We start from the raw sequence: 25836 nt of genomic DNA on the forward strand, positions 1-25836 counted from the left end.
GGACTTTTAAATTCAAATTGCTTTACTAGTAAAGGACTCACGAGGAAAAAAACAGCTTATGCTGTTATAGGTACAGAAATAGCCATTTCTTTTTTCACACGGAAAAAACTATAGAAAGATAAAATTATTCTAGAATTATGAAGTTACAAAAATATAAAAAATATTCTAGAAATATAAAGTCATTATATTGTGATTCTAGAATATTATGGGATTATGGAAGTTTGTATCTGTTTAACAATACACTATAATTAAATTTGGACTAGTTCCCACTGCAGATCAAACCGAAAGACCTATATGTTCAACTTTCTATAGTTACGATTTAGGACGTTTATCCGAATAACCCGAATTTCAAACCATTTATGGCTTGCTTATCACATGTCAGACCATGATGAAAGCAACCGCACTCCCACAAAGCAGAGGGAGAGCAGTCAGCTGAGAGGAGAGGCGAGAAGCGAAATGAGAACGGTGTGCTATCCCACGGCTACCTTGCAAAGGGGATTATGCTGCTGGGTGAGTAGAGCCGAGTCGGTATGTGAATATGCTCCTCCTCACCTGTGAAACATTTCAATAGAGATGCATTTCAGTGGGATTCCCACTGAAGGCGTCTCTGCTTCCCATGCCCTCTGTACGCAGCACGTGCCTCCTCATGTACCTGAGGATGTACAGGGTCTGTGTCCCCATTGACCAACTTTTCATTGGGAAGAGACTGGCAGGAATAGCCTTATGGTCAGCCATAGAATAGAACCAGAGAAACATTTAGGTCGGAAAAGACCTTTAAGATCATCGAGTCCAACTGTGAGGAAGGTAGAAGATAAACTGGAGCTCATGATAATTCAGGCCCCAACTCCTGTAAAAATTTGTACGCTAATCCTTTCCCTGGAAGACTGGGATGAAGTTATCTGGGAGGACCCCCGACCAAGAACTTAGTGATGAGAGTGCATTAGATGAATCAGAATTTAAGGTAGCCCCTATTATTAAAACTCAGGTATGTGCTGGACCTCAAGGGGGCAACCGGAAAAATACCATAATGACCACTCCACAGGAAACCCTTCAGCTGGCCAATCTGCACGAAAAATATGGGTGGAAGCGTGGTGAGAGCGAGACTGAATATCTGTGTCATCTCTCCTTAACTGGATGAGATAATATTTTGTTAGATCAAGGTGAAGCAGATGGCTTTTGCGGCCTAGGAGTGTTCTTGAACAAGGGACCAGCCCCTAACACTGAACCACACTCTGTTGCACCCAAATAGGATATTGAGCAGGGAGCAAAGACCCTTGGGACACAGGGGAACCCACTACTATACCAGTAAGATCATTAATGAACGTTTTAGTGCCTTACAAAAGCATAGTCATGCATGCCAAAAGTCAATCCTATGTGTTTTCAGGATGTAAATTATTTTAGCCACCATAACGTGAAGATTTTTTTTTAGCTCTTCATGCTTCTGAGGTCTGTGCGGTTGGACCGAGCTCTGTGCCTCCCAACTGCGCACTGACCTTTCCTCCATCGCGAGAGGATGCACACCGCAAGGCCTGAGCATGGGAAGAGGATGCAGCGTACAAATGCACAAGCTGCTCTCAGGCCCGTGCGCTCTCCAAGGGCAGAACTTACTGATGAAGTCACAGATTTTGAAGTCCTCTCCACCCCTGAACGGGGGCTCTGCTAATCTTCAAGGAAGTTTGTCCCCGGTTGATTTGATGGGCCATGTTGGCAACGGCGCGATTTCCCTGCCCAAAACCTGTTCGAATACAGAGGTGGGTGATTGCTTGTTTGGAATTTAGGGCCATCACATCAGTGACTTTCCTCATATGCTTACTAAAACATTTAGGAACGGCTTTGATCAATCAGTTCCTTAAAGACAAACCGACAGTTGTGTTAAACACAGATCATTAGTGAACCTGCAATCATGTTTTTATAAAGGGGGGAAAAAAAACCCAAACCAAGATGTTGCCAGATCAATTCCCTACAAACAAACAGCTTAGCTTTTTAAACCATCAAGAAAGGTAAATAACATGTAAAACTAAACCCCAAAAGAAGAAAAAAAAATAGTTCTGATGGCAGCAGGACTCAGCGTTTGCAGTATCCTCTCAATTTTCATGATCTTTCCTCTTTTTTTCTGGCCATATTGTGCATGACAGAGTTGTGAGGGGGTGGGCTATTTTTCAACTCCCTGTTTTTAAGTTCCCCACTTTCAACACCCCAGCACCACTTGGAGGTCAAGAGCAGGCTGCAGCCACAGCTCCCACACCTCCAAATGACGGGGAGCTGGTGCGGCCAGAGGCCCTCGTGCTTACACTGCAAACCAGGTACATCCTTAAACCTGCACATAACAAATAGCTGAAGGGTCACGAGCCTCCAAAGGGTCTCAGAAATGTTTCTCCCTGTTTTAACCACTGGACAGGCACCTCGTGCAACCCCAAGTCCTCTTTGCTTTTAAATCCTTTTTTCCCCAAAGAACCCAGCTAGCAATTTTTGCAGTAACTACTCCCACAATTAATGCCTCGCCCGCTCTCCCATAGGTCTGCAATGACCCTCTGCAGGCACACACGTGCATTTGGGCTCTGGTGCAGGACAACTGCCACTTCAGATCTCAAAGTGCCTGCAGAAATCCTGAAAGGCAGGCCTGCTTTTCTTTCTAATTCAATTTATTTTTTAAAGCACTGCATTCCTCACAAGGTCATTATTTGCAACTTTTATCACTTTTCACATGCCTTCCTTCTGTGCACATGTGTGCAGCTGCTCTGAAAGTACAAGATGAAACGGACTTCTAATATTAAGTTTATTGCACACTTTTCCTTCTTGCACATTTTTAGTAAAATGAAAGGTATAAGGTTATTTAAAATACAGCCTCTATTGCAGGCCGGAGTTCTCTTCTTTGGGCTGAACAAGCAAACGATGGTACACACATTGAGAATTCCGAATGGAAAAAGAGATGCTGTGCCAAGGGTACCCCAGGGACGGTGTTCACACCGAGGACACTTTGTCAGGAGCACAATGTGAGGTCTAAGCAGGCAGAGGATGGCAGAGCAGGGTTTACCTCTCACCTAGCTTCACAGAGCCAGTGGCATTTTGTCTGGGTGATGAACGAACAGGCTCTCTCTCCCTTGACTGTAAAAACATGCACAGACTGATAACTGTTCAAACCAGTACTTTCTGATAGATAAGCAGAGAACATATTTCTTCTTCGCAGTGCCCAGGGCCTGCTGGAGAAAGAAAACAGAACTGGACAGTATGGACCTCATGGCCTCAAGCAGCGCCCAGGGAGGTTTAGGTTGGATATTAGGGAATATTCCTCCCCTGCCAGAGCGGTCAGGCCCCGGCACAGGCTGCCCAGAGAGGTGGGGGAGTCACCAGCCCTGGGGGGGTTCAAACACCGTGCAGACGTGGCACTTCGGGAAATGGTTTAGGAGGCCTGGGGGCGTTGGGTTGGTGGTTGGACTTGATGATCCTGGAGGTCTTTTCCAACCTTAATGATTCTGTGATTCTATGACCTCATCATTTGAGGATTATGGGTTTTTTTAGCTTTGGCAAAAACTCTTCAACTTCGGCAAATAAAGAGCAACATGAAGAGAGGAAGAGACCAAATAGTTGTGAGTTGTGACCCACCCTACAAACACCAGAGACTTGATACGGATGAGAAGATTTCTGTCCAGCTGGAAGCTGATGTAAGAAACACGTTCTGGGTACATGCTAGAACAATCGCCTGCACACAGGGACCCGAAACACCACAATACCATCTGCAGATCTGGCCCAAATGACTTTCACAGAAGCATAGCTACACCCTTTTTACCAGATGCCTAAGAAATACAACATAAATTGGAATGAATGACACACGCACGTTTCCATTTTCCAGCCACCACAATCCCCCCCGCTCACTGCAGAAAGGATGCAACCAGTAGAAGCAGGGAAGCACAAAACCCTGCTTGCATTTACTTAGGGAATGGTTTATGCTGGTGGTTTTAAAGTCAGACCGTAATAAAAAACAATTATAGTAATTATTTATAAAAAATAAAGACCAGAAAGAGGAAGCATGGTCTGCTCTTCACAGCTTTATCTTAAAATTCAGGGGTTTCTCTCTTCTTCACCCAGGGAGCTCTGTGGGTCGCTGGTCCCCACACAACATTGTGAGGATTAAAGAGCCAGTAACAGTGGTGATAGAGAAACAGGGAAGGAAAGATTGGATCTTATGTAAAGAACCACATTGAGAAACCTTAAGCGGCTATATTTAAAATTCTCGCAAGTGAATAAACTGTTCAACTCAAACATTTATTTGCAAATAAGTTAACAAAAATCTGGCTTATCACTCCCTTGCCCTGACTCGATTGCCTAGTCTCTTCAGCTGCAGATCATTTAGTACATCTGAAATGAAACCTCTCTTATTGTTTGCTATTTAACACGATATTTAAAATCAACAAAGATGTATGACAGTGCTTTCCCTTCTGTTATTTGTAACGGCACTGTGATTAGTCTCTTTTATATATTCCAAAGGATGTTTAAACCTCACACAAGTTATGAAGTGAAAATATCATATGGTCTTTCCCCACTAATTTACATGGTGGATTTTACACATTAATTTAGTGTGTTTCTAACTTAAATAATTTATACACTTAAGGGAAGGAAGGGAGACGGGTTTGGTTCCCAGCCACTCATAAACTGATCAAAAAAGTCAGAAATTATTTCTTTAAAAGTGAAACATAAAATAAGATGCACTATTGCTATAAGTAGATTAATTTATGACAGATTTAACTCACAGCTTCCTTTAACTCACACAGTCTCCCCAAGTCTCAAGTTTGAAAGTGTCTGTAATTTGACAACCAGTGTGACTCCACTCACAAATGTACTCACTATTAAGCATGACACAGTTTGCTCTTGCAGCAGAAGTTTTCAATTTCTATTTATAGATGAAAATATTTGTCATTTTTTTTTCCACAAAGACGGGAGTTTGACATTAGTATTGACTCTAGGAAGAAAAATATAAATTTAAAGTCCAGTCAAAAACAAAGCCTAAAATTCAACAAGAAACAGCAGAATTTCTGTTCATTTTAATAGCAAACATATTACTGTTTCACTGAACCAAACTGAGCAGCAAAGAGGGAAAAGAGCAGTTTTTGATAGCTGCGAGATTTTAAATTGCAAACCCCCTATTCCAGAGGGGTTTTATGCTTCACAAAAAAAAAAAAAAAACAACCATAAATATGCTACAAGCTCTTTTGAGTGGTCTGCTAGAACCTGATGTTAAAACACCTTTGTGAAACAGCTTTCAGCATGGATAAATGTGCTCCTGTGGAGCCAGCTGGGTCATTTTGAACTGTTAGCGCTCCTAGGCTTTTATTTTTGCTCCTCAGCTATTTGTTTCTGCCCTTTCCTGGCCCCTCTGATGGATTATGTGAGCAACCATTGTCTGCTCCAGTTCAAAGTCAGCCAGGTTAGCTCCAATCGCTGCTGAAGCTTACTTAAATTTCAGTAAGTCACAGGTGTCCGAGGCAAGCCTGCTACAACAAAATTAATTAATGGAATAGCTTCAGCAAACCATACTGAAAGGAGCACGTCACATCTGATAAGAGATTGGTTAAAAGGCATGGTTAAGAGATTCCTTATCCAATTTAGTCCCTGCGAACTAACTCCACAATGAAAGAGGACCCTTGTTAGAGCCGTGTGTTTTCCACTATGTTTCTTCTTTGCCCGGGATTAAGGACAAAGCAGCTTTAGCCGGCACCTATTTCGGCAGGGCTATCCAATTAGCCATGCACAGAAACAGGCTTCCCAAATTATCTGATTATTTACCTTTCCCTGAAAATCAATGGCATTAAAAACCCACAGCTTTTTGTACTGGATTCACTGTCTTTCAGTCTGTCACCTTCCTTTAGACCTCCCTGGTGATTCGGTCACACTGCGGAGAGGAATTTTCTACCCTGTAGCTGGTACCTTGCCCTAGATTTCAGATGTTTTCCAGGTAGCTCAATGACTTCTAGCTGTGTCTAGGTTAGGTTTCCTTTCTCTCACCCCTGTGTCTTTATACTGAGAACACCAAAGGACAGGGACCATGGCGCTGTGCAATGCTGAACAGCAGAGTCATCCACGGGACTATGTGTTAGGTAATAAATATTTATGTCCAGGTCTGCAGAGAGATGCATTTCCTGATGACTATTTTCAAGGAGGGAAGAAGATGGAAGAACCTCTGAGGTATGGGTTTTTGGGGGAGAAGGGTGGAGGCAAGGCAGAGAGCTGCTTCCAGCACACGTGCCCAATGCAAACAGCCCGGTAGCTCCAGGAGACAGGCTCAGCAGCAGCAGCAGCAGCAATCACTTTTGGGGAGAAGACGTCTATAAGCATTGAAAGGGACAATCCACCCCATCAAGTCTTAAAGACCTGAATTTAATTTCCTGATCTGTCACTGGCCTTATTGGAGAATAAATACATGAACAAATTGCCGCGGGACGTCACGCAACCCTGTTAGTGGGGGCCACAGATGATTTGAAAGAATGACATTGATTTGGCAAAGATCCTGGTAATTTGAATTCATTGTCGGGACGGGGCAGGAATATATCAGGGAAAAAGAGATGCTCTAAGATATTTTTCATTTTTACCTTTTATTTTTTTAAATACTGCTTTCACATGAAGACTGGCACAATGCAACCATTGAAAGCGGTGGCTTGTTCCTCACCAATGACTGGATCCTGCAATCACAGTTCATTTCTCAGATGTCCCTCAAGAGCAGATCTCCTGGACAGAATGATGGGAGAAGACAAAAATGGCCAATATCTGCACTGCCGATTTCTGCTTACTTCCAGTGCCTGACATGCCAATCTCTCCTGAGATATTTAACAGTGGTTTAGCTCAATAAACGGCCAAGAGTCCCTCATCCACAACCCTATATGCAAACCATATGTTGCAGTTGAAAACTCTGAAGATTATAATTAGAACTGTCCATTCAATTTAAACAAGGTCAAGAATGAAAACTATTTCAAATTCAATAAACAGGCCATTTGAAAGCGTAGACGCTGTGGAGGACAGGCTTAACAACTTAATTGACAGGTAAAGCTTCATTTCTAATCCTCATTTTGATATCGTCTGTAGCCTCAGGAGTCAAAACACATCACTGCTCAGTCCTCAAAATATGCAGAGAAAATGAAAATGTCAGTTGAATGAAAAAAAGGAGAAGCATCTGTTTGATAGCTGTGTAAGCCTGTGATATGTAAACTGCTTTGGAGTCAACCAGCCCTAATTAGAGTTTCAAGGCATTCTTCATTAAACATACACACAGAGTCACGCACACACACACATATATGAGTTTTAAGCAATTATTGAGGCATGATAATTTGCAAGAAACTCAGGGTATAGAATTAAAGTAAGAAACATGGTAATTTCATGGACCGATCTCAGACAACACTGTGACGTTTTCACACAGCCGTGAAGAAATACTTTTCTCCATCTTTTCACAAAGCGGATCTGTGCATTTTTCTCCACTGTTCAGCGTTTAAAAGGAAAATGAACGATCCATTTCGGAATCTCAGAGTAGCACACAGCATCTCAGCAAAGGAAAGCCAAAAAGGAAGACCGATAGGGTTACCAGCCTCCACAGTGGGGTTATACTAACAGATATTTTGGCAACTGTAAACCTTGATGACTCCAATTCACATCAATATAAAACCCACACAGATGGACATAAACTCTCAGTGGAAAACTGGTGCCAGGGTAAGTGAATGACCACATGAAATAACAAGGGAGTACAAGCTGAAGAATGACAATCCAGACAAACGCGTAACTTATGATCTTTAAAAATGTTTAGGTACTAAAAAAAACCAGTCTCATTAATTTTACTCTTTCCTGTAGAAAAGAAGTGAATGTCCCGGTTGTAAAGAGTGAAGTTGGAAGGGGACGTTTTGCCTGTGCACCGCAGGAATGTGGGCTGAAACACAATAATTAAAGTTTTATGTAATTTCTGCTTAGGAGAAAGGCTTTGAGATCACTAGCATCAGCAGCATCACTGCAATGCTCCTGCATGTTTTCCTGATGTGGGGCAGAAGGAAAATTTGTTATGGGGCTATCAATTTTTAAATACAGCTCTTCAGCACAATTCAATCAGGCCACACTGGGAGGTGGGAGGGTGGCAAAGGAGGAAAGGATCTCTGCGAGGAGATGTACTTAATAAGCGACAGCATGACACAGCCCAAGCTCTTTGCGCAGATTCCAATCTGAGACACGCTACGGAGGTTTATACGATAGGCCATCAGCATCTTCTCTCAGCAGGATATGACAGTTTGAAAAAACTGTTATGGAATAAAAAGAGAGAAATGACTGATCTGATGAGAACATCTGGTTTTTGTTAGCAGCAATATTAATGCCCACTTGCTGAGCTCAGTAAGTGTCTTTACTACAGTAGGATGCACAGAGGAATCTCTTTTCCACACACAGGAGGTAAAATATGCAGAAGAAAACAATAATCATGCAAATACCTTCATAATCTGATGTTTCCAGTTTACAGCGTGCATACTCTGCTGGTCGGAAACACGAACGCTGTTTGTGACAAACGTCCTACTTGGGTTGGTAAAAAGCTTTAAGACACCACATGGATAGACTCGTCACGCAAACTGACTGGGACATAAGCCCATCTTGGTAATAATAGGTTTGGGAGGCACAATCGCCCGTCAGAACTGCGTTGTTCAGCATGTGAAACGCGTGCAAGGCTGGCACCGCGCTTGCAGTGACAAGATGGTGCAGGACTGGGAAAACAGGGAGGGAAGAGGCACCGTTCGGCCACCAAGCTCCGTATATCTGCCACAGATGAGACTACAGCAATCCACTCCATTTCTGTAAAACCTGGCTCACCGACGGTGCTCTACAGCCATTAGTTCACTTGGCACCTCCTCAAGAAGCCACCACAAGCCTCGATCCCCCAACTGGAGCTATTACAACTCCCAGCTGATCTGCAACATAAACTGCCAGCGAGCAAAAGACAGCGTGTTACACAAATTTTCTTGCTCTGCTTCCTTATGACATATATTAGTCATGACTCTGCAGAGATTCATCCACAAGAAGAGGGAAGTGGTGTTAACGTGTTCCAAACCTGTCCATACCAACTTCCTAATGAACAATGTCACCAGGCACTGAAGATTCTTCTTGGATTTTTTTTCCTCTTACTGAGATTAAAAACGACATCAAGTTAATCACTTGATTGCTCCATTTTTATTAGTTGTTTTTGAACTCCTTGGCTGACATTGAATCTCTTTTGGGATAGTAACTGTTAACAAGGTACTCAGGTGGTTCTGTCAAAGATCTGGTATGCAACAACGGCAGGTTTATTTCAAGTTGGTCTTCTAATAAATCCCAGTCAAAGCCCTCAGGTACTCATGTAATTGAAGTTTGAGTAATCCAATATGATGTTGATCAAACTACTGATCTTTTAATAACGAACTGTAGCCCTCCCAGCAGTCGCTATCTTGCTGACAGTCATGTCTGGATGGCTTCCTTTGGGCCAATGCTTTGAACAGAGAAGGTGACAGGTTTCTGTTTGGTTTAGATTTTATCACAAATTGTTTTAAAGCTTTTTAAGGATATATCAGATGGCTCATAAAATACACAGGCATTTCAATAAAAAAAATGGGATTTCTATTAGTTGTCTCGATAAAGGCTAGTATTAAATGCTCTAAAGAGGAATATAAACACCACTCAGGAGTTGTACTTCTTCCTACCTCTGTATGGGCCGTTAGTGCTTGTTTACGTAGCCTGTAGGCAAGCCTCAGAAAAAGCAGTAGCTACCTTGCACAATAGTCTCCACTGAAAGGCACATTTTTCCTCATGTAATTTCCATTTAAAGCATGAATTGAAGTTTCTAAGCCTCGCCTCTCTACACAAGAGTAGTTCAGCTGCAATTTACATTTTCGATGTGCTCAAAATGAACACCAGGATGACTCATGTGCTGTTTATAAGATGCTTATATTTGCTGGTAAATACCTTGCTACAAACAAGCTATAATTTAAGTATTCAAAAGTCTTGCTTCTGCATAAAATTACTACTAAGCATAATTTTGGAGACCATGACCAGAGCTTCAATTTCAGGCTTGCAAAGCTCTTCCTACACAATGATTCTTAAAAGTATGAGTGTATTTTCTTCTCTGACAACGGCAATCATTGTATCTCTGTAATTGCGGAACAGATTACCTAGCTTTTAATTCACATTAGTCAGCTGCAACAATACCATGCTTCTTTCCTTTCCTTTAAAATAAACTAATTATTGTCAATCAGCCCAGTGGAATGTTAACATTCTCCATAACCTGCCTTTCAGAGGTAGTCATAAATGCTAGGAACTAGCTAATATAAACTAATCTGAGCCCTAGAAATATCTCAAAATATATTTGTACTGCAGTCTATCAATTTTGTCATATTACTTCTAAATATTATATTTTGTCTGGAGAGTAATAGTCCTTTCATATATTTATATAGTGCTTTTAACCGAACTATTCAAAGCTCTTGCATTAATTAAGCCACGTTAAATCCCTGGTTAGTGCAGCAAATACTATAATATATTTCCAAACCTTAAATGTCTTCATTGTCAAAAGCTGATCAATAAAGCTTTATGCATTGAGTAGTTTGGACAAAGAGAACTTTTCAGGCCAGTACGTTTCCTCATGCCCAACTTTCTGCACAAATTCACAATTGCAAGAGCTGGAGACGCATGCAGAGAAACCACGAGGGGATGACTGTCATTCTCCCCGCACTTCACGCAGCCGCTCCTTTCCAAAGATAATAGCAAGGTATGGTTCCCACTTAGTATTTCCTTCCAGCTGGTAGAGCCCCTGTGAGGCTTTTCAGATCCCGCAGGAAGACACGGGAGCTGGAAGCCTCGGGGAAGCAGCCCATGTGCCCAGTCCATAATCAGCGGTGACGCACGGTGAGCTTTCAAACGCCATATGGACTAGACCCGCAGACGCCATAGAGGTGGAGCCTTTCGTTTGTTGTTGCTTGGGAGGCCTGTGACATCTAGAAACAATTTTTCCCTTTTAGTCCATGTCAGATCAGTGATCAATAATTCATCTGGTAACTGAAATGCAGAATGGGGTGCCAGTTTTTCTGTGGTTTAGGAATAACAAAACACGCTGCTGTGGAACACAGCGGACGATGAGCTGCAGGAAATGTGTGACGTGCCGATACGCTGTGCTACACCCAACCCTGTGTAATCCTTACATAACCTGAAAATTAAACTGCCAATTGCGCGGCTTGTTTATGCAAAAGGCTGCTATTAAAATGCTGCAGTCGAATTCAACGTTCAAAGAGAAAAATCTATACACCGAAAAAAAAAAAAAAACCTCCATGAGAAAGAGATTTTTTCCTCCACAGAAAAAAAGGGATTTACCAAGATTATCTTGAAATAATCATTGAATTCTTGAAATGTAACTGGTCCCAGTCTGTCCAGAGCGCCAAGGCTGCAAATGCAGGTAGGACTCCTTCAGCTGTTGCTTTGGAGCCTCGGATTAGGATATTGCTCTTGACACCAGCCATTTCTATCCAACTGGTCTGCATAAAACTTCTGCTTAAAAAGTGACTGAAAACTGACTGTGCCTGTCCTCAGCTCCGATCAATAAAAACACGTATCCAGGATAAACGAGCTCACTCTTCAACAGCAATATTCACTTTGGAGGAGGCTGTCACAACCGTTAGTTCATCTACCCTGAGGGGTATCAGATGTGAGAAATTATGTGATTTAGCTCGCAGCCGCCTTTGTTTGGTGTGTAAGAGAGGAGCAGGGAGACTTTAGCAATAGTCAAGCATGAATCAGGAAAAAAATCTAAACAAGTGCAATTAACATTCAAAAATAAAACAATTATCAGAGCATCAGATGTTCTTTTTGGCTAAGACTGCCACGGAAGTGCTTAAAAAATAGGTTGGAAGCACCTGGTCTGGTCCGAGTGGTGCGTCCGCCCTTCCCTGACTGAAAAGAAACAGGGGCAGAACTAAAACCTGATTTTCCTGAGTTTAGCGTATGATACATTTTAGTAAGATTGAAAGGGGTCGTGCATTCCCAGAGTGTAATTGAGTGCATTCGGTTTGGGAGGGCCCTCAAAATGAGAGGGGACTGACCAAACCAACCCATGGCGTTCACTACGTGCCGACAGCCGCCGCAAGCCTGCAATGAGACCGCTGAAATTCAGCCCAGGTCCCTGCCTGCCTTGGGCTTGCCATTAATCAGGATTCAAGTAATTCATTTAAAAAGCCCAATAACCTACAGTTAATGCTACCTTTACAATGAATCTGTTGTAATTTTTACTACTTATTTTGAGCACATTTTTTGCTGTAGTACTACCACGAAGAGACAAACGCAGAAAGATGACACTATTTGCCGAGGAGAGCGCCACAGCTACCAGCAGCTATTGATCCCAGCTGGAATGTAGCACGGAAGCGCACAAGAAAGGTCAGACAAACGACCTCCAGCCTTCATTTCTCCTCAAGAGCCAGGGACAAATGCTTAAAAATGAGAATCGGGAACTTCCAAAAGAATTACTCAGGAGTAGAAATAAAATTAAATTCCCAATAAGGTTTGCAAATACAGCTATGAATGTCTTGGCTAGTTTCTGCCCGGATCTCCTCTGCAGCCATGCACAAACATCACACAGTTCTCCTGCTCAAATTCAATAGTTTCCAGAAAACCACGGAAGTCTGACTGCATAACGTTAAACAGTGTTTAAAATGCACAATTAATCCTTCGTCTTCGTTAATATATTTCCCTTTTTAAGCGGAGTAAGAGAACCCCTGATTTTTATCAACTGGGATCTGAAATCAAAAGCGGTAATTATGCTTTTTATTTGTGACTAAAGATACTGATTTGAGAGTTAGGAGCAACCAGAAATAAACAATTTTAAAATGTAAAACCAGCTATTACTTCTTGTTAAATTCATTTCAAATGATCAGACATCTACCAGTATTCTGGATGCACCAGCTAATGGAGAAGACGATGTTTATTCTTCAGCCTCTGACAGAGTCCTTCACAGCTTTTTTATATTTTGAAACTTAAATACTTGGAGTTTTCTGACTCATCTATAAGAAACCACGTTGGAGTCCCAGGGCACCCGAGAGCACCTAACGACAGGGTTGGAAATATCAGAAATTAGGGTTTGTCCTCTTTTCTCTCACGATTCTTTTTCCTTTGCCTATTCTTTTTTGCTTCCTTTTTGAATTACTGTATAAAACCAATACATTAAAACACCTGAGTTACCGAGATTGTTCACCCAGGGTCGGTAAGGTCACAAGATGAAGTTGTCTGTTTCCCTAATTCTCTGAGGGGGGCATTAAGTGGGCACAGTAATTCAGTTACAATCAGATAATTGTGATACAATTCCTGCAACTGGCTTTATTTCCATATCTTAAGACAAGGTCTTGAAATAGGGAAAGATGAATGAGGCTGGGTGGCTTCAACTCATCTAGGAGTGCCTTCACTTGACAGCTCTGAGTCCATGCGGAGTGGTACTTGTTGCACGTGTGATCAGAACTGGTGTATTTTTCTTTTTGTAAAATATAATTAATTTTCCTTATTCTCCTTCTATTGAAGTGTTCCTGAAAAATAAGTAATTCTGTGTCACGGCTTGCCACGGTGTCGGAGTCAAATGCAACTTTCTGAGATAAGACAATGCAAAGCATCGTGAATTTGTCCATTGGACTAATTTCTCTTCTTCCATTAAAGAATAAATACATTTTTAAAAAATTTAAAAATACTTCCTTGGCATTTCCCTAGAGGTATGTAGTATTAAGTCCTTCAGCTTTTTCACGGGGCATCGCAGAAGCCTGGTGGACTGATTTGCTGGGCAAGGAAAACTGTCCAAAAGCAGAATTAGCATGTCTCTGGCAAAAACCACAGAGTTTTACAAGAATAAGTTACGACCGACACCTCAAACTTTGCAGACTAAATAAATGCTGAGGTCATTTTAATAAACACTTCCTTTCTCATAGGCAACTCCTTCGGTATTCCTTTTAGTCCAGCTATTAACTCTTCTGTGGCAACAGGGTTTGGAGCGTCCCCATCTGACCAGGGATCAGGCTAAATCAGTGCCAGCGGTGCCTGTTGCATTACTGGGGTAACCAGCGGTGGCCTTGCAGAGTCACACGCTCGCTCCGGAGGCGGCCGCTCCGCAAGGCCCTCTGGCAAAGGTCAGGAGACCTGCCAGGGCTCCAAGGTCTGACTGAAACCCCTGGGGACGGGGGTGCGGTGGCTGCAATATTACTCTAATCAGTAAAATAAAAGCTTCTTTTCATCAGAAGCTGATCATAGGACTTCATTTGTCTCTGACTTCCTTCAGTTGCCCTGACAGATGAGAACGCAATCATATAAATAAGAAATGACAGTTTACCAAAGAAGGTCACAACCTTTTTTAATTTGACTTCTGGAGCTTATTCATGTGTGAAAATGCACTTTTGTAGCTGTAGCATGAGCATCCCTTACAGATCCAGACTTGTGTTGATAATTGAGTTTTAAAATGGTATTTATGTGTGGAAAATACGTTTCTAACTTTCTGTGATGTTTGAGTAGAATTGTTTTGCATTAGTATAAAACATAAAATGAGAATACCTTTACACCTCGACGAGTATCACACAAGTTGTCAGTGGTCCCTCTGCCTAACAAGTAAGGAGGTATTGCACAAAGGTAAAGCTGATTTGTGCGTACACACAGACACACGCACGTTTCCTCGCCCTTACTCAAACCAAGATACAGCTTTCTGAGCAAACCCACCCACGGACATTAACCAGACTGCCCCAGAAACACTGAATGCTGGTACAGATGCGTAGGGCACAGAATCAGGCTGACAGTCATATACTAATGAATGTCAAATATTAGTTTGTTGTATTATTTTATGATTTAAATACAAATCCCTTATCATCATTAATTTCCATCAGACACATGAAGAGTGATAGGTAAGCATGAGCTTTATGTCAAAATCTGTAATGCCTACAACACTATCTGCCAGAAGTATTTCTCTGTCTGAATTGAAGTTCTGTCCATGAATGCTGCAGAGTAAAATCTACAGTACAACATGTAGATAATTAGTTTTGAAAGGCTAATCAGTTCACCGCTCTGGCTGGCATTTCTACATAGACGCACATGCCTTCACCTTACAACACCTTGCCTCTTGATATAATTATCCCCTAATAAAGTGAAGTAAGACTTTACATACCACCTAACTCTGAATGATATATCCTGCTCTAAGAGCCCCCAGTTAGTTAGAAAAGATCCCTACAGGCCTCAGAAGGAGTATAGAGCCCACAGCGTGGGGCATCCTAGGCTGTGCTGCTTCATCCTCTTCCCCACGCGGCTTTAACCAGCCACAGAGCCACCCAAGAAAGGGAAGGTTTAGTCAATGCTGATAGCAATAATGTATTTTAGGATTCTCTCACCTACTTTATACTGTTGTCTTGTTCATATTCATGGAGCCTTGCCTTGCACGCACCTTTGGCACCCTACAAGATAGAGATGCTGAGCATCCTCAGCTCGTTCTAGCTGTGAAATCAGGCCTTTGCGTCTCCTAAAATTGCTCACAAAACCCCCAGCTATTATTGATCAAATCAGCGGTGTGCTTCATTTTGTTGTTGGATTAGTGAATTTTTATCCACTTTCCCTTCCTTAGCATTAAACAGCTACAAATGGCTGAAACTTTTTTTTTTAAATACCGTTATTTCCTGACATCTTTCCTTTTTATCAGAAGGATGCTGTATTTTGTTTCTGAAAAACAAGATCAATCTTTGCTCTAATAATGACTTACTGAATAAAATCTGTACTACTTCCATAGTGCTTTTCTAACGATACACCTTATCTGTACCTTGGCTTATAAAAAAAAAACCGTACACCAATTGAACATTTCAGTCACCGGTGAAATAAAACCAACCATGAGATGGATAACGGGAGCAGAACAATAGTAAACATCTATTTAATGCTCAAGTTTAGACTAAGGGCTAACATAAAGCACAATGATGCCATAAAGAAAGAACGAACATAACTACCCAGAACAACTATAAGCCTTATTCCTCCAAAAACCCTGGCTAACCTGAATGGGAAGCTGTTTTACTCTCATCTGCAAAATGACCCCTCTGAGCAACGCAGAGGCATCAATAAAACACTAATTCAGTGTCACGTCCTGAAAGACCGGCACCTTCCAGCATCACACACAGTTTTGTTTGGAAGCTCTCTTTTCCCATATGTAATAATCAACCACTAAGTTGCTTATATTGTAACATCTGATGGCTAGAATTTGGCTGGAGAAGCTGTCTTGCCAGTCAGTATAGCTATATGCTCATCGTCATTATCTTCTCCACAGAAGTTCAGGTGTAATTAGCGGCACCACTATGTTCACTTTGTTCTATGATTTGAGCGTTTCCAGTATATTCCATTTTTGTCTGAAGATTTCAAAAAGTGGCTTCAAAATGGCTAATGATGTATTTTCCTGTAATTCCTGGTTAGATAATATGTTGTAAAAGAATCAAACATCTTGCACTGTTTGAGGTTTTTAAAGAATGTCAAAATACTAGAAATTAAAGGATACTTTAAGAATAGCAGTACTGTGCAGAAGGAACATTAATTTAGCTGTCTTATTAACACAAAACTATTTTAATGGAAACAGGACTCTTGCATGCTAAGCAATTTAGGATTACAATCTGTAGGACCCCTGCTTTCAAAAACTTAAGCTTCTGAAAAAACTTTTATGCAGATCTGAAAGCAGTAAATAGTCATCAACATACAGCTGTATACACTGGTTCATGGGCGTATTACCAACTAGTCCCCAAAAGAGGAAAGAGAAGACTGAGGTGAAGTCACAGGAATCTGTGAATCATGCATAGTATTTCTGCCTTGAGCTCTCAAAAGGCCAAAATGAACACATGGAAGACCATAACGGACAACTTCAATCAATACAAAATAACCGTCTACAGCTTGTTTACACTGTCAAGTTGGATACCAAATGATAGCTTGCTGTGGAAAATAATTCTACAATCTTCTAGTGAAAAAAGGAGTGCAGCCAATAAATTATAAAGTTAGGATAAAGAATATGACCACAGCGAAGAAATACATTGCTTTGTACAAACCTTAAGAAAGGAGTTGAAGGACAATGGTAAAATGAAATCCTGAAAGAAAGGTATTTGTGAGATACTATGGAACAGGAAAATCCACAGAAGATAGTTTCTTGTGAAAAGATGATAACACAGTTCATGAAAACCTACCTAGCACCTTTCATCTTGAGATAATCAAAAAACGTTAACGATATACTTATTGCACCAATGAAATGCAATCGTGGGTGCGATCCAGGCACGCAGCCAGCGCGCTCAAGATCCTATGGCAGCAAACATTCGTTACTTGTGTTAGAGGAGAGTTTGAGAAGGGGGAAGTGCTTGGGCCTGCAATACAGGACACCTTGGCTACTTTACATCTGGTGATGCAAAACACTTGGTGACTGTAGGTCAAAGGATCAGATGGGCTTGTCTACACCCACTCTGCTTACCAGTGCATCTTTAAGAAGTCTAACCATAATTCATTATGTGTTCTAACATAAGCTTACTTGATGTTATGCATCTACACAAAATCGAGCTTTTGCATAAGAACAAATTTCATCCCATAATGCACTAACTAGACTTACATTTCCCTTAGAAAAAAGACAAATGGTTTTACGTAGCATGTGGTTTTAAATCCTTTTTTATTCAGTTGATCTCTAGCTGTGGAATTGCGATTGAAATGCAAAAATATATGTGTATTTTCTGATAAGAACCATTTAGTTTTAGAGACAGACGAAACGTTATCAAACATACACACTTTCTTCAGGTTTTTAAACTGATGATGGAAATTCCATAATCAGAACATGACACAGCCAATCCAGGTTAAGTGATAACACTTTCTCAGAGAAAGAAAACAAAAACCCAACCCTTTGAAGTGTTCTTACAGTTACATCTTCATAATCCAGACATGAGAAGATCTGCACTCTTGACAACTCTGAGTATGTTCTCTTCAGCTGGCTCCAGATAAAAAGCTAACATTTCCTTTTCCTCTCCAATGTCTTCTCTGGTTTCTTAATAGCAGTGAGACACAGTACAAAACATTACCTCCACATGATTTTCCATCTTCCTCCAGTTTCTGGCCAGCTGGACATTTGCAGCGGTAGCTCCCGATGGTATTGGAGCACTGGTCATGACAGCCACCGTTGCCAGCGGTACACTCATTTACGTCTGTTGGAAGAAAGTATATGGCAGTCGGTAAAGAGAGGGCATTGACAACATTACCCAGTTATTTGAGGACAACTGTGTGTGATCCTGATGTGACAGAGTGAGAAAGTTGCTGAGACATACGGCTAAGGACCCTGAAGGCAACCATGGGAGCAGCGACTCCCTGCTTCGTGCTCCCCAACTCAACCAAGAGGTGCAACGGTGGGATTTTTCTTCCCCCACTTCTGCGCGAGGTAAGCTGCAGAGTCCACCCAGCTCCAGCTGCAGGCTGCAGCCAGCTCCAGTGCAACAAGACCAGGAGCAATCTTTATACCATCCTTTCCACCAGCTTATTTGGGCATTAGGTTGCTTCTAGAAGTCATGGCAGAGACAAAAAACCTCTGGAAGATGTAAATCTATTACGGTCCTTCTTTCCTTCGGATATGTGTGCACTAGTAGCTACACACCTTACGTATTACATATTACATATTACGTTACAAAATAACCTGCATTATTTCAAATAGGAAAATTTAGATCTTTACACGTAAATGAAGAACATTAAAGAACCACATAAATAAGTAAATAGATTAGCCAATGGCAGAGAAAAATCAATAGCGGAGACTTTTTCTTTTTAACCCATGTACTTATATATCCCGCATAAGAATTTCCGAAGAAACGTGATAGAAATCATCAGGCCAGTAATGCTGCTCTGCTGAACAGGATCAGCGACAACAGATGGTATGGAAGCATTTCCAAACTAGAAAATTTGTCAAATGGGATAGTAAATATGACACAACCAGCAGGTATTTGCTGCACTGATTTCATGTATTCTGGAACGCATCCTTGTGCGACGCTTTCCTGCTTGCTTTGCTCTCTGGCGCTAGTGTCACACAGACGCGTAATTCAGCGGCGCAGGGGCAAGCACCGGGGTAACCTCCGTCAGAACAACAGGCTGCGGGCGTTTCTTTCTCAGTTTTTTGCCAAATGTCGTGAATTGGCTTGGTGGCAGAGCAGAACTCCTCGGCACGTTGGTGAGGGGAAAGCCAGGGCTAAGGGGACCGACCGCGTTCTCAAAGCCCGCGCGAGGACGCAGGTGGCAGGCCTCACATCCGCAAGGCCTTTGGCACTGGCGGAGATCGCACATTACATTCAGGCTAGAGAGCAGGAAAAGCAGGAGGAGGAGGATTAAGCAACAGAAGATGAGTATTGTCACGACTGTAAAAATCACAGGCAGTTACTTCATGTTAGCGGCACTTTGTGTCTCTAATGGGGAAATGCGGCTTTTTAGAAAACTTCTAATTACACTCTGGTCAAACGAAATACAAAATGCTGTAAAGACAAATCAAAAAAAGAAAGAATTTCACTTTCACGCAAGAGAGATGAGAGCCTTTCAACTGCAATCCTTGGCTGTTAGAGTCTAAGATTTACCAAGGTTTGTTAGTTCTTTGATGAACTTGAGCTTAACTTTACTAGCTCATTTCTGATCCTGGCTAAAAACCAGAGGTTAAAAGAAATTTTGGGGGAGGTTGTAGATTATTGAAAAGCTGAAAGAAAAGTGTATCATGAAACACCAACATTTACTAAAGTGCAGCTGAAGAGGCACAAACTCACTAAAACCGTCCCACGTCTCTATGGCTCTAAAATGGATGTAACGACTGACACAACAAAACTTTCTTCGTCCTCAGTGATACTGAGAATCCCTGGCAAGCTATAGAAAAACAAATTCAGTTATCTCAGAGCTAAACAACAAACCAAATCCTAACTCGCATGAAGTCAAAGCTCTTCTGATTTCATGGGAACACAATTTAGAATTTTTTCGGAAGAAAAACACTCCCCCCTCCGCTCCAAAATGCAAAAACAAATCATACCAAAATAAGACATTCGTCTGTTCACTTCTCTTTAGCAAGAGACGGAGAGAACATATGACAAGCGACAGATTTTAGACATATTCCTCAAAGCGCTGGAAGAAGGCACGCTAGCGCTAAGCGTCGTGCAGAAGATCGACAAAACAGGCATGTTCCAAATGATTTACTCCCTCTAACTAACAGACCTCTTGATGTGCCTTGTGGTAATAAACAGTAATGAGCCACATAATAACCCTGCTCCACAGCTTCGACTTCTATTTATACTAACTGTATTGAAAACTAATCAAATCTCTTGCTCTTTTTATTTTTTTAAACAAAACAATGGGAGAAATACTTTATTCTTCTACACTGTGTTTGGTACCTACAATGCTACATGACCTCCTAGCATAAAATATTGACTAAATGATGTGGTCTACGATATACAGCCCAATTTATTAACACCAGTGTCTGTATTTTGAACCAAAACATTGGAAGAAAACCTTTCCAGCTGAGGAGCTGATCATTATCCTCTTGATTTCACTAGGGTATAATACATTCGGAAGCATATAGTGCTACTGCATACCAAGTATAGAATGTTTTTCCTTTTGATTGCAGTATGTTTCTATCAGCAATCAGGAATCTCTTTTCTTTCTTGTTCAGCATAAAATGCTGTAGTCCACCCATGAATTTTGCTCCCCCCAAAAGTATTGGTGCTACATGACTGATAACCTCATCTTCTTCCAACTCCCTGTCGTTTTGATGCTGTCCAGGATTTTCTTGTCCCTGCCTTAATACTTGTTTTCATCCTTTGATGAAATGTTTTCATCCGTTTCTTTGCTGCTTCTTACACCAGAAATCCACTGCTTTTTCTATTATATGCAGAAAACCTGACTTTTCATCCACACGTCTCTTTGAAACGAATACCTCACTTAAAGCTAATCAGCATAACTCAGAATGAAAATATAGTTTATTTTAAGACACCAAAATAAGCTGTTTGAAGCAGCTTTATCCCTACTACACAGCACTCGCATCTGAAGGCGAACCCTCGCCAGGTATCAACTGTACGAGTTTTAACCTTAGTGTCATGAAAATTTGCTCTCTGAGGATCTGCATCCTTCGCCGTACCGTCTCCTGCACAAGACTCTCTCCGTTGCCTGTTCCCCGCCAAGCTGTTTTGTACAACCCAGTATGAAAGGTCAGAAGTTGCCTCAGCTCAAGAAGCAGAAAAATAAATGATCTGAATGTGAAGCAATAAAGAATGTGTTTTACATTTGTAAAAAGATGGTTCATGTAGCTCTTATAAGCTGCGATCAGCTGTTCTATATTCCTGAAACAGAGGAGTCAGAATTTTAAAATCCGATTACAGATTTGCCACCGGGGCGGGGGGGGGGGGGAACAACAAAAAAAAATTCTGTTAAATGATAAATTTCTGTCTGCTTTCCATATTCAATGTCATTCAAGGTTGCAAATATACTTGCCTTTTGAACAGCAAGAAAAATGACAGAAAATTTCTGACGTGTAACAAGTCTGCCAGGTTAGGTCTGACAAAAGTTCAATGTTATCAAGACTATCAATCCATCTGTAATGACATGCTGTAGGCGCTTCAAAAAAATAAATGTGATGTTTGCTACTGCAATGCTTCACATTTATTTATAGAGCCAATGTTGCAACACAAAAACATTATCCATGGGAAATACTCTATGTGAGCTTTCAATCCTGCCATGTGAAGTCTTAAGGAAAAAAACAAGAACTGAAAAAAACCCTCATCTAGATTAACTTGATATTAACTTTATATATGATCTGTCTACCATGCAGGTAGAAAAAAAAAATATCCACAGCGTATTTCAAATCCACTAGTATTCAAAAACGTGGATTGTAGACATGTGCCTATGTCCCGCACTCCCTGCATGCGCGTTACTATACAACTGCACTACGTAAAAAGGTATTATTTTAATCTAAAAATCTTGTCAAATATTTGGTAGGTAGGGAAGCATGCCTTTTTCTCATGAAACAGACCACTTTATCCAATTAAATATGCCTAGGAGCTATATGCTAAATGAAAAAGGACTGATTCCAATCCCTTTACTTCTGTGGTCTTCTTTAGCACTAACTCACTCCCTGTCTGAAAATACCACGCCGCAGAGCAACTCAGACACCGCCGGATCCAGGGAAAACAACCCTCCGCCAAGTTTTTACGCACATCGAGATTTCAGATTTCCTACAACTAAACGAAAACTTTATATAAAAGCAGACACTGGACAAAATGTTTTTCATTGGTAATTCCAATTTTAAATCTAACAGAAGTGACCTGCAGGGAACAGCAGAAATACCTCAGAGCAGAATTCTCCTCCGCACACCTCTGTGCTGAGCTACTGGTGAGGGCTGCAGCCCTGCGGGTCCTCCGCATGGAGCTGAATTCAGCATCTTTTAAAAACCAGCAAGGGATTAAGCCTGCCCTGACTGCACGACTGGACAGACTGGCTGAAGGCGAAAGCATCTGCACCGAGCACAGACGACCCTGCAAGGAGAGGCCCTGTTTCTGCAGCAGGAAAACAATGGACTGAATCACCATCTAATTTTGGCAACAATTTGTATGTTTAGATCTATGGGACACACCAGCTAACCCACCGCCTGCAGGTTTAGCATTTTTAAGTATATTTTATCTGTATAACAAGTTTATGCAATAGGTATTAATGTAAAAATTCATTATTAAAATGCCAAAGAGAATCTCGCAACTGCAGCCCACTATTTAAATACAGAAACCTTGGAGAATTGGTTTTTATCAGCTGTATATGAGCAATAGCTTTATTTATTTAATGCAACCGCATGCAAACTTGCCATTTCGGTGACCAGCCTTTGGGGCTAACCTGTGCTCTGACCCGTAAGCCGCTGACTTCAGTGCATGTCAGAGCTCGCTGGACTTGTAATAAATCACTGAAGTGGAATAAAATCTGTAAAATCATTCACATTGTTATTGCAATACCACACGAACAAAGCCCACCATCATGGAGAGAGGAGGTTGTTTTGATTAGTTTAAAGGTGCTAGGCCAACACACCGTGCTTCAATTCGGGGTCAAAGTAACGAGAACATATTATTTAGGAGGAAAACAGAGGTTCACTAACAACACTTCTTCCCAGTTGGGATTTTCTCCTGAAGGCTATAATGAAGATGGTCTGATTTCAGGAATGTTACATATCTTTATCTAAGAAAGAGGTTTGATTACTGTCTCTGACAGGCACTGGCAGCTTATATTGACTTTAACGGCAATTTACAGATGTAAATTCCTAATTCAGAAAACATAACTTGAACACTTTCAGGTACAAAACCCTCATAATGGTTAGAATCAAAGCCTACCTATAGTTCATAATGTGCATCTTAAATGCACCTATATCCATACCTTAATATATCTGAGTGTCTGCTACACGAACAAAGGAGTATATATGCAACTTTATTACAATACGCTTTTATAAGGAGGTGTTACAGTCAAGTGTCTGCAAATCTTAATGCACGCCTGACAACTTCTCATTTACACACCTAAACAATTTAATTTTTCAAAAGCGCTTAAGATCCAGCGAATAGGTAGCTCCCTAACTTACAGTTTTAGACACTGATTTTTAAAATTATGGCCCAGATGGTCTGCAACCAAAACCATATGTCTAAAATATTCTGAAACCTGAGAAAGTTGATTTGAACTTTAAAGGCCACTCACTGCTATGACGCAACATAATTCACACTAGTGCATACGCACATACATCATAGCAATGTTAAATGTAAATATAATGTAATGAGCAAACATACTGGATGGGCTGGCGAGCACAGCGCTCACAGCCCAGAGGCTGCATTTGTCTTTTTCTTTGTTTTGTGCAAGAGCTTTGTAACAGTCGTCTTTGAACAGTAATTATCTCTAAAACATAAATTACATCCATCACTTCCAGCACTAACCATAAATTATCTGCCTGAATAGAAAACAAAGCTGCTCTCTCTGATAGTCAAGCGCAGTCCTACACGTGTATTGATTAAGCACTCTTAATGCTTTATTAGGTTTTCTTCCTCCACAAAGTCAATAACAGGACGAATATTTCTTCTGCTGCTGTTATGAAGTATCGTAAATCTGAGCTGTTATTAACAAGCATCTGATTAGTGGAGAAAACTTCTCTGAGAGTTTGGCACAGACTCTTCATGCGTGAACTCTGAGAAACACCCATCATGGCCACTGTCCCCACCAGCAGCCGTAGTACTTGTGCTTTCACAAGTCATCACCTCCCATTTGAATTTTTTTCTCTGTTTTTTTTTTTTTAATAAATGACTGCTGCACTCATTCCTCTGTATCCCCGTGTCACATTCATACATGCAGAGAACATCAGTCACATAACACACCCGTGTTCCCCTGGCATGTGGGTGTCTGCCATGGTTTGCTTTCTTTTTTTACTGGGGCGCTAAAAATTCCATTTCATGAAACTTAGATGCAAAACCAAAATCAAACAAAGCCCCATGTTAAACATACTTTGCTAGTATTAATTTTTCCTTATTAAAATCATCATCTAAAGAAAAAACCAAACTGAGTCATCAATCCTTTGCACTTGCTCACATTCAGACCGACTCCTTTGAAGTCAGAATAAAGCTCTGTACAGGGAAAAAACAGGCTTAAAGTTTAAATAAGTGAAATGACAAGCTCTTAAAAACCAAGATGCTGGCAAGCACTGCTGTGTTAGACTAGACCTGTAGTTAATCTCACGCGACAGCGGGGAGCGTTCAGCGCCCCGCTGCAGGTACAGAGATGGCCTGTTCCATCCCCGGCTCTCCTGCTCTCTGTTAACTAAAGGCTAGACTCAGTTCTGAAAACTGGCATTTAAAAGTCCTTTTAAAATCTCTGTCACTGGTTATGGCAGTCCTCCGTAACCATACACACGGCTGCTGTCTCTTTTTTTCCTCTTTGATTTTTTGCTTCTTTTTGTTCCCAATGCCCTGAGCATCGATGACGTTTTGCAAAAGATTACTTCCAAAGCCAAACTGTTCCGTGAAAAAATACCAGCCTTGATTTTTTTATCCCTCTTCAACTCTATCAAGCAGGAACAACTATTTCCTAAAAGCAAAATGCAGGACCTAAATAATGCACAAAGTCTTCCTTTCTACACCAACTAGCATAACCAAAACGAGGGGTGGGGCAATCCATCACAGTGCAATGAAATCCTGTAATAGTACTTACTTTTTAAAATACATTTTCCCAGCCGAGGTATGAATAATGCAACTGAACATCCCAGAACATCTGAATTAAGCAACAACAGACTACGGATGCTAACTGGCAATGATTGGAGATGATTGTGGAGTATGGCTGAAACTATGATTACAAACAGAGCTTATGCATCCAGCCCAAACCTCAAGTACCGTTGGCGCAATTAAAGATATTTTATCAAATTAGACAAGCGTTTGCCTTTGCCTGCTACGATGATTATGAGCAAAACATAAAAGAAAGCATCGTCTGCTGTACTGCAACTTTCCTCACATCAGAGCTCTGCTGAGATGGATCTCTCTCTATTTTGGCTTTTTATGCCACAAAATGGAGCCTTTTTAGAAAGAATTCAGGACTCTGCAGTGATGTGCTTAAAAGCCCTTGCTTTTATCTATAAGCGCTTTTGCCCTAAAAATGCATTGTCTTTGGGGCATATCTAACTTCCAGCACCAGCGAGTGCTGGTTACGCACACACAAACAGAAGAAAACGCTTCGAACTTCACAAGTTTGGTTTCACAAAATAAGCCCTTATGTATTTTGCAGGCAGGTAAACATTCTTTAAAGATCATTTCCAAAGCTGTGATGATTAGCAAGACT

General features: G+C 41.2%; 1 protein-coding gene across 2 annotated transcripts in view; it reads right to left on the reverse strand.

The window, feature by feature from the left end:
* Window positions 1-25836, reverse strand: part of LOC142059649 (uncharacterized) — a 211916-nt gene that overhangs the window by 74726 nt on the left and 111354 nt on the right. For both annotated transcript variants that reach the window (XM_075098525.1, XM_075098526.1), the window contains exon 5: window positions 18066-18188. In XM_075098525.1, the coding sequence (XP_074954626.1) occupies window positions 18066-18188 (123 nt within the window). The remainder of the gene's footprint in view (window positions 1-18065; window positions 18189-25836) is intronic.

Source organism: Phalacrocorax aristotelis, chromosome 7 (genome assembly GCF_949628215.1).
Source record: "Phalacrocorax aristotelis chromosome 7, bGulAri2.1, whole genome shotgun sequence".
NCBI classification, from domain to species: Eukaryota; Metazoa; Chordata; class Aves; order Suliformes; family Phalacrocoracidae; genus Phalacrocorax; species Phalacrocorax aristotelis.